The sequence below is a fragment of the Mesoplodon mirus genome (genome assembly GCF_964341445.2).
Source record: "Mesoplodon mirus genome assembly, chromosome: 18".
Lineage (NCBI taxonomy): Eukaryota > Metazoa > Chordata > Mammalia > Artiodactyla > Ziphiidae > Mesoplodon > Mesoplodon mirus.
The window spans coordinates 43,569,352-43,582,988 of record NC_138994.1 but is presented as its reverse complement, the minus strand read 5'-3'; the positions used below and the strand labels follow the sequence as shown (position 1 = coordinate 43,582,988).

At 40.6% G+C, this 13,637-nt stretch overlaps 1 protein-coding gene across 2 annotated transcripts in view; it reads left to right on the top strand.

Moving 5' to 3' along the window:
* The window catches only part of DNAH9 (dynein axonemal heavy chain 9), a gene marked incomplete at its 5' end in the record, with an annotated part of 308,568 nt that overhangs the window by 136,924 nt on the left and 158,007 nt on the right, over positions 1-13,637 (top strand). For both annotated transcript variants that reach the window (XM_082605525.1, XM_082605524.1), the window contains 2 exons: positions 531-818; positions 9,107-9,317. In XM_082605525.1, coding sequence (XP_082461651.1) covers positions 531-818; positions 9,107-9,317 — 499 coding nt within the window. The remainder of the gene's footprint in view (positions 1-530; positions 819-9,106; positions 9,318-13,637) is intronic.

Below are 13,637 nucleotides of genomic sequence, written 5' to 3'. Positions count from 1 at the left end.
CTGTCTGAGCTCAGAGTCTGTGCTCTGAACTGCACGCTCCACCCCTTCCTCACCACTCCACTCCAAGCCCTGGTGTCAGCAGTATGCTCCACCCTCCCACGAGCCTACTCTCAGAACTTGTGACCTCTGGGTTCCTCCTTTGACAAAAATTTTAAGGAACTTTTTTTTTTCTCCTTTTCTCAGAGTTTGAAGGCCTCTTTGAGGCAAGTATGCTCACCTTCGGCCATCTCGGGAGAGATGGAGTAGCCAGATAGGTTTGGAAGCGGTCTGTTTAACCTCCCTGACCCCCAGCCCCCCATATGCTCTTTGTCTGCTTTGTCGTCGTAACAGCCAGAAAAGTAACTAATGTCAGACCAGGAACTAGGATCCTGGATCATGATCTACTATGTCGTTAATCTTTTCCTTTGCCTCTGCCTTGGCTTCAAAAGTGACCTAGTACTGGTGTACTATCTAATTCTGCAGACACTAGCCCGAGCCCGTGGGGTTGTGCATCCCAGCAGCTCTCGTCTAACCCTGCTGCCTTCCCGCAGGATCACTATGACTGGGGCCTGAGGGCCATCAAGTCTGTGCTGGTGGTGGCGGGATCCCTGAAGCGAGGGGATCCTGACCGGCCCGAGGACCAGGTCCTGATGCGCTCCCTGAGAGACTTCAACGTCCCCAAGATTGTGACAGACGACATACCCGTGTTCATGGGCCTGATCGGGGACCTGTTTCCTGCCCTGAATGTCCCTCGGAGGAGAGACCTCAACTTCGAAACTTTGGTTAGGAAGGCCGTGGTGGAGCTGAAGCTGCAGGCTGAGGACAACTTTGTGCTCAAGGTACAGGGTTTTCCCTCCCAACATTTTTTTGTCTCTTAATTCTTCTCTTGGACAATGGATTATACTTCATCCTTAATCCAAAATGTAGCTTTAGAGGTACAGATACTTACCGACTTTGCGATGACTCAGTACATCTCAGTAGCTCTTTACTGGGGCATCCACAGTGTGGAATGTGTGATGAGGAATGCAAAAGAAGGACAAATCCCCTACCGTCAGGGGGCTCCCATTCTCATGAGAGGAATGAGACACAGGCTTTGCTATAGCACATGTTCCTTTCATGTGAATTACTTCATGCACCATTATACAGGAATGACAGTCAGGTAAAGGGGAAGCTGTGTTGGTTCATATGCATTTTTCTGATCTTGAAAATGCTTTGAAGTGATCAGGGGCAAACTTTACACAATTAAAGAAAAACCTGAGGGTGGTAGATAGAATAATTCCTCCCCCTGTCCCACCAAAGATGTCCACAACCTAATCCCCAGAACCTGTGAACGTGTTACATTATGTGGCAAGGGGGGATTAAGGTCACAGATGGCGTTAAGGTTGCTAATCAGCTGACCGGGCTGTGGGGAGATGATCCGGGTTTATCCAGGTGGCCCAGTATAATCACGACGGTCTTTCTGAGTGAAAGAGGGAGACAGAGAGTGTCAGTGACCCCATGGAGGAAGACTCAACCAGCCACTGCTGGTTTTGAGGGTGGAGGACGGGGCCATGAGCCAGGGAGTGTGGGCAGCCCCTAGACGCTAGAAAAGGCAAGAGAACTGAACCCCCCACACACACACAGAGCTTTCAGAAGGAATCAGCCCTCAACACCTTGATTTGAGCCCAGTAAGACTTCTGACCACCCAAACTGTAAGATAATAAATTTGTGTCATTTTAGGACATTAAGTCTGCAGTAACTTGTTACAGCCATAGAAAATGAATACGTTTAGCAATAGACATAGACTTTATTTTATTTTATTTTTTTTTTGCGGTATGCGGGCCTCTCACTGTTGTGGCCTCTCCCGTTGCGGAGCACAGGCTCCCGACCCGCAGGCTCAGCGGCCATGGCTCACGGGCCTAGCCTCTCCGCGGCATGTGGGATCTTCCCGGATCGGGGCACGAACCCGTATCCCCTGCATCGGCAGGCGGACTCTCAACCACTGCGCCACCAGGGAAGCCCTAGACATAGACTTTAAGAAAGAAAACCTGAAACTGTAGTGCAAGTATAGCTAGTCTCATGGCTGTAGGAGCCATGGAGGTTTGCGCTGTTTTCTGGGGAGGCTTAGGGTGGGTGAAGTCACTTCCTCATGGGTTAAAACAGTGGATTAGTGAAGAAGGCTCCATCTACATCTGATCTTTAGTTCTTTATCCGAAATTCATACACCCATGATCTACCTCTTGAAAAAAGAAGCACAGGCCCGCAGATTTAAGGTTTCAGAGGATAGACGGACATGAGGTAGGTTGCAAATGCTCTAGTGACTTCACTGTGCTAGTGTTTTTATTGGGATTAGGATGCATTGTTGAGCTTTGAGGGCTTCGGATACAACATTCTGTACATTTTGAGTGGTCTGCGCAATCTTGTTTTTCCATGAGTCTGTTTGCAGAAGGTAACATTTTTAGGATGTATCGGTGTTATTACAATAGAAGTGCCTGCACACAAATAACTAAACCTGGAAGGAGGATGTGACAGGTGCCACAAGAGAGGGTCCTGGAATACAGGGATAAGGACAGAATTTTTTTTCCTGTACTATTACCTCTCCAGGATATGCCACCAAGCTGCTTTACAGGAGAGAAAGTGCTCCCCCTTGAGGAACTTACAGACTGGGGGCTGGCTCCTTCTCCACTCCAGGTGGGGTTTCTAGCACACAGTACTTGCATTGATTGAGATTAAGCTCTGGCTACAGATAAACAGAACTGGTGTCTGCTTTCATTTCTGAGATTACATTTTACAGAAGAGAGCAAAGCATTACCTGGTCCTTTGCAGCTGTGACTGGTTTTGCCCATGGAGCAATCCCCACTCCCAACTTCTCTCAAGTTTGGTAGATAGACTTTTTAAAGGTAGAGATGGGCAGGTTGGCCTCCCAGATAGAGGGAAGAGGGTCAGCCGAGGGCAGACGGGGAGACATAGAGATTGTATAAGCCACAGCAAGAAGTCCAGTGTGGCTAGAGAAAACGGTATTGGGGTGGGGGTGGGGGAGCAATAGGACCTGAAAGATAATAGGCGGCCGTGTTATAGAGGGCTTTGGATGCCAGATGAGGGGCTTCCTCTGAAAGGCTCTGATCCTGAGGGGCACCCTCACCCCAGAGATGAGTTAATCTGATGAGGCTCCTAGGATGCAGGCACTAAGGCTGACATTTTAGAATCAGGACAGTCCATGTCTTCCCAGCCTCTCTGAGAGTCTGCTAAGGCAAGCGACCCTCCTTCTCCATTTTCTGCACTTTTTTCTGCTCAGAATCTCACTCTTTCTTTCTATTTATTTGTCAGTTGCCCCACATTGTTTCCTTCTTTTTCTTCCCTTTGTTTCGTAACCACTTTCTGCTCCTCTGATAAGACAGATGCCATCTACTAAAGGTTCTTGCAGTAGATGATGTTTTCTACCCACTTTTCATATACACTGTCCACTTGAACTGTTTTCTTTGAAATATAGTTGATTTACAGTGTTGTCTAATTTCTTCTGTATAGCACAGTACACTTGAACTTTTTAAAGTTAATTCATCAAAAACCTCTAGGGAAGCTCTGGTTTGAGAAGACATCCTGCAATCTTTTAAAAGTGATAATATAACTTAAAAAATAAAAAGGAATAAGCCCATAAAAGTATGAAAACTGGGAAGGGGATATAAGAATAGATTTCTGGAAAGATGGGAAGAGGATGAAAGCAGGTTAACAGATCAAACAGAGCAGGGGGGCTGCAGGCTCAAATATGCTTAGAAAGGGCTTCAGGGGAAGAGGAGCCAGGAGGTGGCCAGTCTGCCAAGCAGAACCCTGGAGAAGCTCAGGGCTTGGACTAGGCAGTGAAGGAGGGCAGGGGTGGGGAAGAGGACTGAGAACACGGGGTGGGGGGCGCCTTAAGCTGGTGGGGGAGGGCATTAACTCTGTTTACCCAATCATTGTACCACTTAGCTCCCCACACTCTCCTCCAGCTCCCGCTTCTAGGCCCAGGTTCCCAAGAATGCGGACCATGCACAGCCAAGCATGTAACTGCAGCCAGAAAGAAAAGTCTAAGGGAATTTAATAAACTCTTTAGGAGGGAAACTGTGACTGCTCTAAGGGTTTGAAGCCCATACATTCTGTTTGGGCTCCTCGGCCTGAAGGCCAGCACCTGCTCACTCACCCACAAGTAGAAGAATAAAGACAAAGGCCAAGATCTGACCCGGAGCACAGACCTCCCTCTCAGTTCTCCCTGCCTGGAAGGAGACCTGCATGTCAAACCGCAGACAGCACCCACCCCAGCCTCCTAGAAAACACAGTGCAGCTCTCCATTTAAACCTGAGGCTCACCAGATACTGGAGACAATCAACAACATAAGAGGCAGACAGACTGACAGACACCCACACACAAACGCACATACACACGTAGCAACTGACTCCAGGGGAAGTTAGGAAGAGAACGTTTTAAAGTCCTAATTAGTATCCTTAACGAAAATAAAGAAAACAAGATCCATAAAACAAGAATGAGATGCTATCAAAAAATTAAAAGAACTATTGGAGAATTGTAAAGAGCTCTTTGAAATGTAAAATTCAATGCGAGGATTGGAAGGTAAAATCAAGGAAATCTACCAGGATGAAACTATATATATATGTATGTATGTGTATAACAAAGTATAATATATATACTACACACACAAAGAGAGGCAGATAGTGTGAGAGTCAAGGTGACACATAGAGGATTGATCTGGGTTACGTAACGTGTTGCCAACGGGAATTCTAGAAAGAGAGCACTTGCAGAACCGGACAAACGTGTGTCCAGATTGGATGGGCTCAGTCAGTACTGAACAGAGTGGATTTCAGTGCACTTATACCAAGACACATCATAGTGGAATTTCAGAAGTCAAGGGTCACCAGAAAAAAATAAAAGTTTCCTGGCTGGGTGACAGATTGAGAAGGTGGTACACGTGACCCAGGAAGGAATGAAATTCAGGATGACATCAGAACCTCTCATCAGCAATATCAGATAGTAGAGGACAAGGAAACCATTCCTTCAAAGTTCTGAGGGGAAATGATCTCAAAACTAATTACGTACCAAATTATCATTCAGGATATTTTCAAAGAGTTACAAATTTTACTATGTATGCATCCTATTTGATTAAGTTACTTGAGGACATACTATAGCAAAACAAGGATGAAAAACAAGAAAAATATCATGGGATTCAAAAATTTAAGAATCAAATAAAGGAAGTCCTTGAATTATAGCTATTAGTAGGCCTAGAAAGCAACCAATCCAAATCAAGTCAGGAAGTCCATGGTCTCTAAGAAAAAGGACCTGAAAAGTAGATATATTCACAGGAAGAATAGATAAACAAGATGAAATGTCTCATGTGTTTTATTGAAATTCTCAGTTATGAGAACTAAGGCATATGTCTGTCTTAACAAAGAAAAAGGAAAGAAATTAAAAACACTAAGAGAAAAAGGATTTTTTAAAAGTAAGTGTGAACCTGATATTGATCAATATATAGAGTGTAAGAAAAGAGTATCTATTTGACCTTGAATTGATGCTCAGAACATCCTCTGTCAAGTAATGACACAAGGCCCACAGAGAACGTTATGTATTCCAGGCAACTGCTTTCTTCTGTAGTGAAAAATATCTACAATTGTAAAAATCTAAGCCGCTATTTGTCTTCAACTCTTAGAATCATGGAAAATAGAGAAGGTCTAAATCTAAGAATGAAACAGAATGTAAATATTATCAAACATGGCAATGTAAGAGTATAATGTGTCTGGCAGAAGATAGGAGATGGAAAAGAGAAGAAAAGGTAAAAGGAAGAATAGTGATACATATATATTTACCTTACAAAAGATACTGTCAAAAGTTGATGGATTAATCACAGTCAAAGTAGAAATAACCCACTCATCAGTTGATAAATGGACAAACAAAATGTGGTATACCTATGTAATGGAATTTCATTCAGCTGTAAAGAGGAATGAAGTACTGGTACATGCTACAGCATAGATGAGCCTTGAAAACATTGTAAGTGAAAGAGGTCATTTCATTTTCTGAAATGCCCAGAATAGTCAAATTTATAGAGGCAGAATGTGTATCAGGGGCTGCACAGGGATGAATTAGGGGTAGGGATGGGGAGTGACTACTGATGGGTCTGGTTTTTCCTTTTGGGTTGATGAAAATGTTCTAAAATTGTATCATGGTGATGGTTGTATAATCCTGTGAATATGCTAAAAGCCACTGGAAAAAGGTGAATTTTATGGTATGTGAATTATGTCTCAATACAGCTGTTGAACAAAAAGAAGTTGATGGAACTAGAAAGCAATTTTAAGTCTTCCTGATATCAGGGAATCAGTCAGTAGTAGTTCACGGAAAAAAAAAAACAACCTAGGTTTATAATACAGTCTCCATTCAGTAGCCAGAGCACCATCCCCTGCCACCACCTCTCCTGTTCTCTGCCCCACCCCACCGCCCTCCTCCATTTTAATGCAATACCCTCAGGTCAGTTTCATGCTTAAAATTTTCCAAATGCTTTCTGTTGTACTCAGAATAAAATTCCAAGTATCAATTTCTGCATATCTGCCCCCTGCTTACCTCTCTTATCTCATCTTATACTGCTCCCTCTTGCTTTTTACATTTTTTTTATTTTTTATTTTTCTGTTCTCTGAGCCCTCCAAGCTTGCTGCTGAACTTAAGGCTTTTGCACTCACTGTCACTCTACCTGGAATGCTCTACCACTGGTCTGCCCATGGCTGACTCTTTTTCATTCATATGTTAGCTTAGATGTCAGCTCCTCAGAGACCCTTCCTGATCACTTCCCTCAGTTTTATCTGGGAAGATCCTCCATTGAGTCCCTGAAAGCTGAAAACAAGAGCCAGGATTGAGAATCTCTTTTGGGTGATTTGGGGGTTTGAATCAGAGGAACAGCAATAGCTTGGGATGGAGGAGAAAAAGATATTGATGCTATGGAAAGCAAAACTCAGTATCCCAATAAATTATCCTTCCACAACGGAAGCTAATTGTCTTTTTCCCCAAAGAGCCATTTATCAGCTCCCTTTATATTACTCTCTTCTTATCAGTGGTACCACTCTCCTAATTCCCTTGTTGTACAATTCTGGAATTCTTTTTAACATTCTTGTCAATTAAATTTTTAAAATATAGGAGTCATTTTAAATTAATTAATTTGCTTTACTTTTTAAAAATTTTATTGAAGTATAGTTGATTTACAATGTCGTGTTAGTTTCAGGTGTACAGAACAGTGATTCAGATACATATATCTGAATATATATATATATATATATATATATATATATATACTCTCTCAGATTCTTTTCCCTTATAAGCGGTTATAAAATACTGAGTATAGTTCCCTGTGCTATACAATAGGTCCTTGTTGGTTATCTGTTTTATATATAATAGTGTAATTTTTTTAATGTAGAATAAATAAAATGTTTGGGGAAAAAACTTTCTGTTGTCCCACTACCCTGTCAACATTTTAGCACATTTCCTCTTCAGTTCACTTTCCTCAGCTATTAAGGATTTATAGTATAAAGTATGAGGAAACCTGATCTACATTAAAATTCAAATGTTTTAGTTCATGACATGCAACACCTTTCCTGATAGGGGTCATCCAACCTTTCCAGCCATCCTTCACATTTTAAAAAAAAATTATTTATTTGTTTGTCTGTTTGCTTGTTTTTGGCTGCATTGGGGTCTTCATTGCTGTGCGCGGGCTTTCTCTAGTTGCAGCGAGCAGGGACTACTCTTCGTTGTGGTACACAGGCTTCTCATTGCAGTGGCTTCTCTTGTGGAGCACGGGCTCTAGGCATGCGGGCTTCAGTAGTTGTGGCTCATGGACTTAGTTGCTCCGTGGCATGCGGGATCTTCCTGGAACAGGGCTGAACCTGTGTCCCCTGCATTGGCAGGTGGATTCTTAGCACTGTGTCACCAGGGAAGTCCCCATCCTTCACATTTCCAGCAAATATTTCTTCAGCACTTGGTCTCTGCCAGATTCTCTGCTAGACACTGAAAATAGAGAAATATCAATAAAAGCCCTGTCCTGCCTGCCTTCGAGTAGCTGATAATCTAGTAGGCAGACAGAAAAGTAACCATTGCAATATTGGTAAGTGCTAGGATGCAGGATGTAGGTGTGGGACACCTACCCCAGGCTGCAGGGTGTGTAGGGGCTGGCCAGAAGAAGGCAGGAGACGGGATCACTTCTGAACAGAAGGCACAGTGTGTTAAAGGCCCAGGCACAGGAAAGAGAATCATTAAAGAGCTCCAAGAAATTGTCTACCTGGTATGTGTGTGCTGAGGGATGAGAGATAAAACTGGAAGCTGTTTTGGGCCAAGGTGCAAAAGGACCTTGTAAACCAGTGTAGGAATTTGGGATTTCATCACTAAAACTATGGAGAACCACTGAAGGGACAACGTGATGGCAGTGACTTGATCAGATTTTCATTCCAGTAAGTGTACAACAGTGTAGAAAGGTGATCCTGGAGGCAAACTAGAACAAGAGTGATGATACCTTCAATTGTATCATTGTCCTCAAGGAGCTCCTTGACTCCAGCCTCATCAAACCATCTGGCCAACCATGTCATGCTCTGTCACACCACAAGCCTTTGTTTGTGCTGTTTCCTCTGCCTGGAATATCCTTCCTGTTCATCTTCTTGGCAAACTCCTACTCATCCCTGAAGCCCCAGTTCAAATGCCCCCTTCTCTGTGAAGCCTTTTGTGTTCCATTTATCTGTACAAAATCAATTGTTTCTTCCTGTCTTCTCCCATAGCTCTTAATAAATACATCAGCTATAGCATTATCACCTTACATGATAATAATTTGTCAACATGACTTGCTTCTCCATCAGTCTGTGAGATGATGGAGGGCCGGAGAGTCATCTCTGAATCTCCCTCACCAGGCACACTCCCTAGCATTTTGTTGTGACTAATAATTATAGGATGGAATGATGAATAAGTGAGTAAATGAATCATGTTGCCCCTACATTTACGACCCCATCACATCTTGGGGGGAATAACCCTTCCTGTGTTGACCTCAGGTCTCACTTCAGATACCAGTCTGGCTCACAGAAGAGCAGTTGGGACGTGGGCGAGTGACAGGCTGGTCACTCTGGCTGAATTCCATGTCTCCCAGGTGGTCCAGCTGGAGGAGCTTCTGGCTGTGCGGCACTCCGTGTTCGTGGTGGGCAGCGCGGGAACTGGCAAGTCGCAGGTGCTGAGGTCCTTGCACAAGACCTACCAGATCATGAAACGCCGCCCCGTCTGGACTGACCTCAACCCCAAAGCAGTCACCAGCGATGAACTCTTTGGCATCATCAATCCGGCCACACGAGAATGGAAGGATGGTGAGAGCAGGATACGACTAACTCATCCCCTTAGGCAGAAGAGAATGCAGTAGGGTGAATGCAGAGGAGGGAACATTGGGCTGATCTGTATCGGGTTAGAAAAGAAGGTGGAAAGAATCAAAGAAAGGAAACCGATTTTGGCTTGGAGGGGAACCTCAGCCCTTGGGATAGTCTCTTTCCTTGGGGACTCTTCAGCTGCCTCTTGAGAGAGGGCCCTTAAAAAGGATAAAGCAAGGCAGGCATTCTCAGGTACAGTTTCGTGATTCTGGAACGCAAGTCATGGAGTCTTTATGTTGCCTGGCAGAGGGTCTAAGACGTGGGTAGGATAGGGAAACCCACCACTCATTCTGAAAGGAACAGTTCAGTCTAGCATCCCTCAGAGGGTACCTCCCTATCAGCACCGCCCCAGGAGTGATGGGGAAGCTGCTACAGAAAACTCATCTCAGGAGGATCCTAGAACCACAGTCCCTTCCACAGCAAACCCATGCTCACTCAGTGCTGACCTCAGCCTCACCTTCAAAGAATTAAAAATCACTGGTAGATGTTGGAAAGTGTCTGCTGTCACTGGGAGAGAGCAGAAGAGAAAATGGAGAAAACTCTCTATGAGCTGATAGGACCTCTTTCTAAAACAAATGTGGCTTCTGGAATGAGGAAATCTCAGCTCCATCCTAACACCCCAATGTTAGTAGTCATCCCAATCAGGGTCAAACTGCCTGGACTCCTCTAATTTAGGACCTTCCATCAGAGGCCTACAACAGTGGGATTTAATGAGCAGCCTCTCTAATTTTTATTTCACTATTAATGAGGCTTAATATACTTTCCTTCTTATTGGTCTTAGTAATTGGCTCTTTTGTAATTTTATTCCTCCTTATGATTTTCTTATCAGTTTGTAAGAATTGTTTTATATACCAAAGACATTAACCCTGTATCTGTTATATTCACCACTAATGGTTTTTCGCTGTCTGCCATTTGTCTACAGACACTTCATGGCATGTTTACCATGCACTTTTTAAGAAGGAAATATGTCTGTCTAGTCTTTTTAGCACCTGAAATTCCTATTTGGTTTATAACTCTTTCTAACTTTAAGCTATATAGTATCATAAATTTGGTCTAAAAGGTTCTTTTCACATTAACATTTTTTATTCATCTAGAATTTATTTTGGGGCTTAGTATGAGGTAAGGTAGAAAATCAACTTTATTTCCTTCCAGATGGATAATTGATTGTGACAGCACCATTTATTAAGTAAACTGTCCTTTCCCTCTTAATTTAAATTGTCATATATGCAGTTGTCCCTTGGTATCCATGAGGGATTGGTTCCAGGAACTCCTATGGATACCAAAATCCATGGATGCTCAAGACCTCATATAAAATGGCATTGTATTTGCATTGTCCTATGCACATCCTCCCATATACTTTAAATCATCTCTAGATTACTAATAACACCTAATACAATGTAAATGTTGTATAAATAGTTGCAAGTGTAAATGCTATATAAACAGTTGCTAGTGTGTGGCAAATTCAAGTTTGTTTTTTGGAACTTTCTAGAATTGTTTTTTTTCTGAATATTTTCGATCCATGGCTGGTTGAATCCACGGATGCGAAACTCGCAGATACAGAGGGCCAATTGTATTGACATCTGATTCTGGGTTTTCTGTTTTGTTCCACTCACCTGTTTATCTAATCCTATACTAATGTCATTCTATCTGGGTTATAATCATTTTGTATCATTTTCATGTCTGATGAGGTAAATCCGTCCTCGATATTTTTCTGTAATTTCTCGGCTAGTCTTAGGCACTTCTTATTCCATATTAAATTTAAGCTCACATAATATTCAAATTTTAAACAGTGTTGGAATTTTAATTAAAGTTTTATTAAACATACACATTAAATATGGAGAAATTGAAAAAGATTTATAATAATCATAAATCTGTATTCACTAAATGAGAACTTTCAAGTAAGTGGAATATAACTCTTTAAAACATTTTAAGAGAACTTGATAAAAGTAGACATATAGTGGATTATATTAATACACCTTTTTCAAAATTAGAAAGATTCAGTAGACAGAAAAATAAGTATAGACATAGAAGAATTAGGAAATGCATCCATTTCCTAATAGAACTTTGCATCTTGTAAATAGAAAATATTCCTTTCTTGGTAGGCTCATGGAACATTTCCAAAAAATTAAAGTTTAGTTGGGCACAGAAGAAATTGTAATGAATTCAAAAGTATCAATTTTCACACCACATTGTTTGAAACTAATACAATAGAATTAGAAACAAATAGCAAGAAAATGACCAAAAATAATTTTACTATTTGCAATCAAGAAACAGTAAGCCCTGGATTAAAGGGAAAATTAAATTGCAACCCCTCTTGGAAGCAATATAAAGAAGAATACTTCATACAGAAACCTCTGGGACACATCTAAAGCCAAAAAGGAAAAACTCAACTCTAAATAATTACAGAAGGTAGGCTAGAAATAAAGGAAATCAGTATCCATCCTAAGAAATTATTCAAAGAGTAATAAACTAAACCTGAAGAAAACTGGGAAGAAACCAATACAGATAAAAGCTGAAATTAGTGGGAAGGAACAAAAAAATATAGGAAGGATAAATAAATATAAATACTGGTTCTTTGTAAAGACCAATAAGTCCATTGTGAGCATGATTAATGGGGGAAAGAGAGAGTAAAAGTATGTAAGATTAGGAATTAGAAAGAAGATATAACAGTAGATATAGACAAGATTAAAATGGAAGAGACATATATGATACATATTCGAAAAACTAGAAGAAATAGATGATCCACTAGCAAAATATAATTTTAACAAAATTTGCTCAATAAGAACTAACACAACATTGTAAAGCAACTATACTCCAATAAAAACTTATTGGAAAAAACAAGAATTAAAAAATTTACTCAATAAGAAGTAGAAAAAGTAATGAAAAGGAAAATTTTAACATAGTAGCTGAATAAAATAAAGATAATTCCAAAATCATAAAAGGACACCTCTTAATTCATTTTATGAAGCCAAAATAATCTTGATATCAACCTTTGTGCAGAACCAAAAACAATAGCCCAATTTCACTTATTAATACAGATTTAGAAATTCTGAATAAAATATCAGTAACTAAAATCTATCAGTATCTCAAAAGAATAATACATTCTGACCAAGTAGCATCTGTTCCAGGAATGTAAGGACAAATCAATTACTTTTAAAGTATTAACATAAAGCATTGACAAATTAAAGGATAAAATACTTTGATCAATAAATAGATGCTAAAAACTCAGTAGCCATTCCTAATTTTAAAAATTCTAAGTAAAATAGGAATAGAAGGAAATCCCTTAAGTGCAATTAATACTCTTTACCTAAAGCCAAAAGGAAAAAAAGAGCATTCTGAATGATGAGAAAATAAAGCCAATTCCATTAAAACCAGAAATAAGCCAAGGAGACCTATTACCAACATTATTATTCAGATTTGCTTGGTGGGATTCTGGAAAATGCAGTAAGACAGGAAAATGGAATACATCTTATAAATTGGAGGAAAGGAGATAATTATTATTTTGGTGATTATACCACTTTATACCTATAAAACTCTAGAGACAGTATTGAAAAATCACTAGAACTAATAAGAAAATGTATTAAAGGTAACTAAGTATAAAATAAAATACACAAAATTTGAAAGCTTTTTTCTATACTAGCAGTAGTCAACTAAAACTGAAAGTCAGGAAAAAAAATTCCATTCACAATAACAATAAGAACTGAAATGTTTAGGGATACACTTAGCCAAAGAGATACATTGAAAATGCTGTAAAAATTTATTAAGGAACATAAAACAATATTTGAATAAATGAAAAGACATACCATATTATTGATTGGGAAAGCTTAGTATTATAAAAAATCAATTCTATCCAAATTAAGAGATAAGTTTCATGTAACGCCAACTAGAATCACATAGGGCCTTCTCTCAAAGCCTGCGTTTGGCAGGATTTTCCCAGGCTGCAGTTTCAAAGGATGAAAACCTTACCTAAGAAGGTTTTATGTAATTCCATCACGTCACAGTTGCCTGTTGAAATGGTTCACTGGGTCCCTTGTCAGTTAAAAAGCAGTACCATCAGGTTTCCTTCTTGTTTTGCTGTTGCTGCTGTTCTTACAAAAAGCTGGGCCAGAGCACAGAGAGAGTGGAACCTTGGGAGTGGTCAGATTCTTAATAGCGTAAGTTACAAAGCCAGTTCTGACTTGCCTATGTACACCTCCTTCTGAGTGTTGTAGCTGTTAGGAAAAGGCTGTTTTAAGAGGAAGAAGATTGATGGTGACCTGGAAA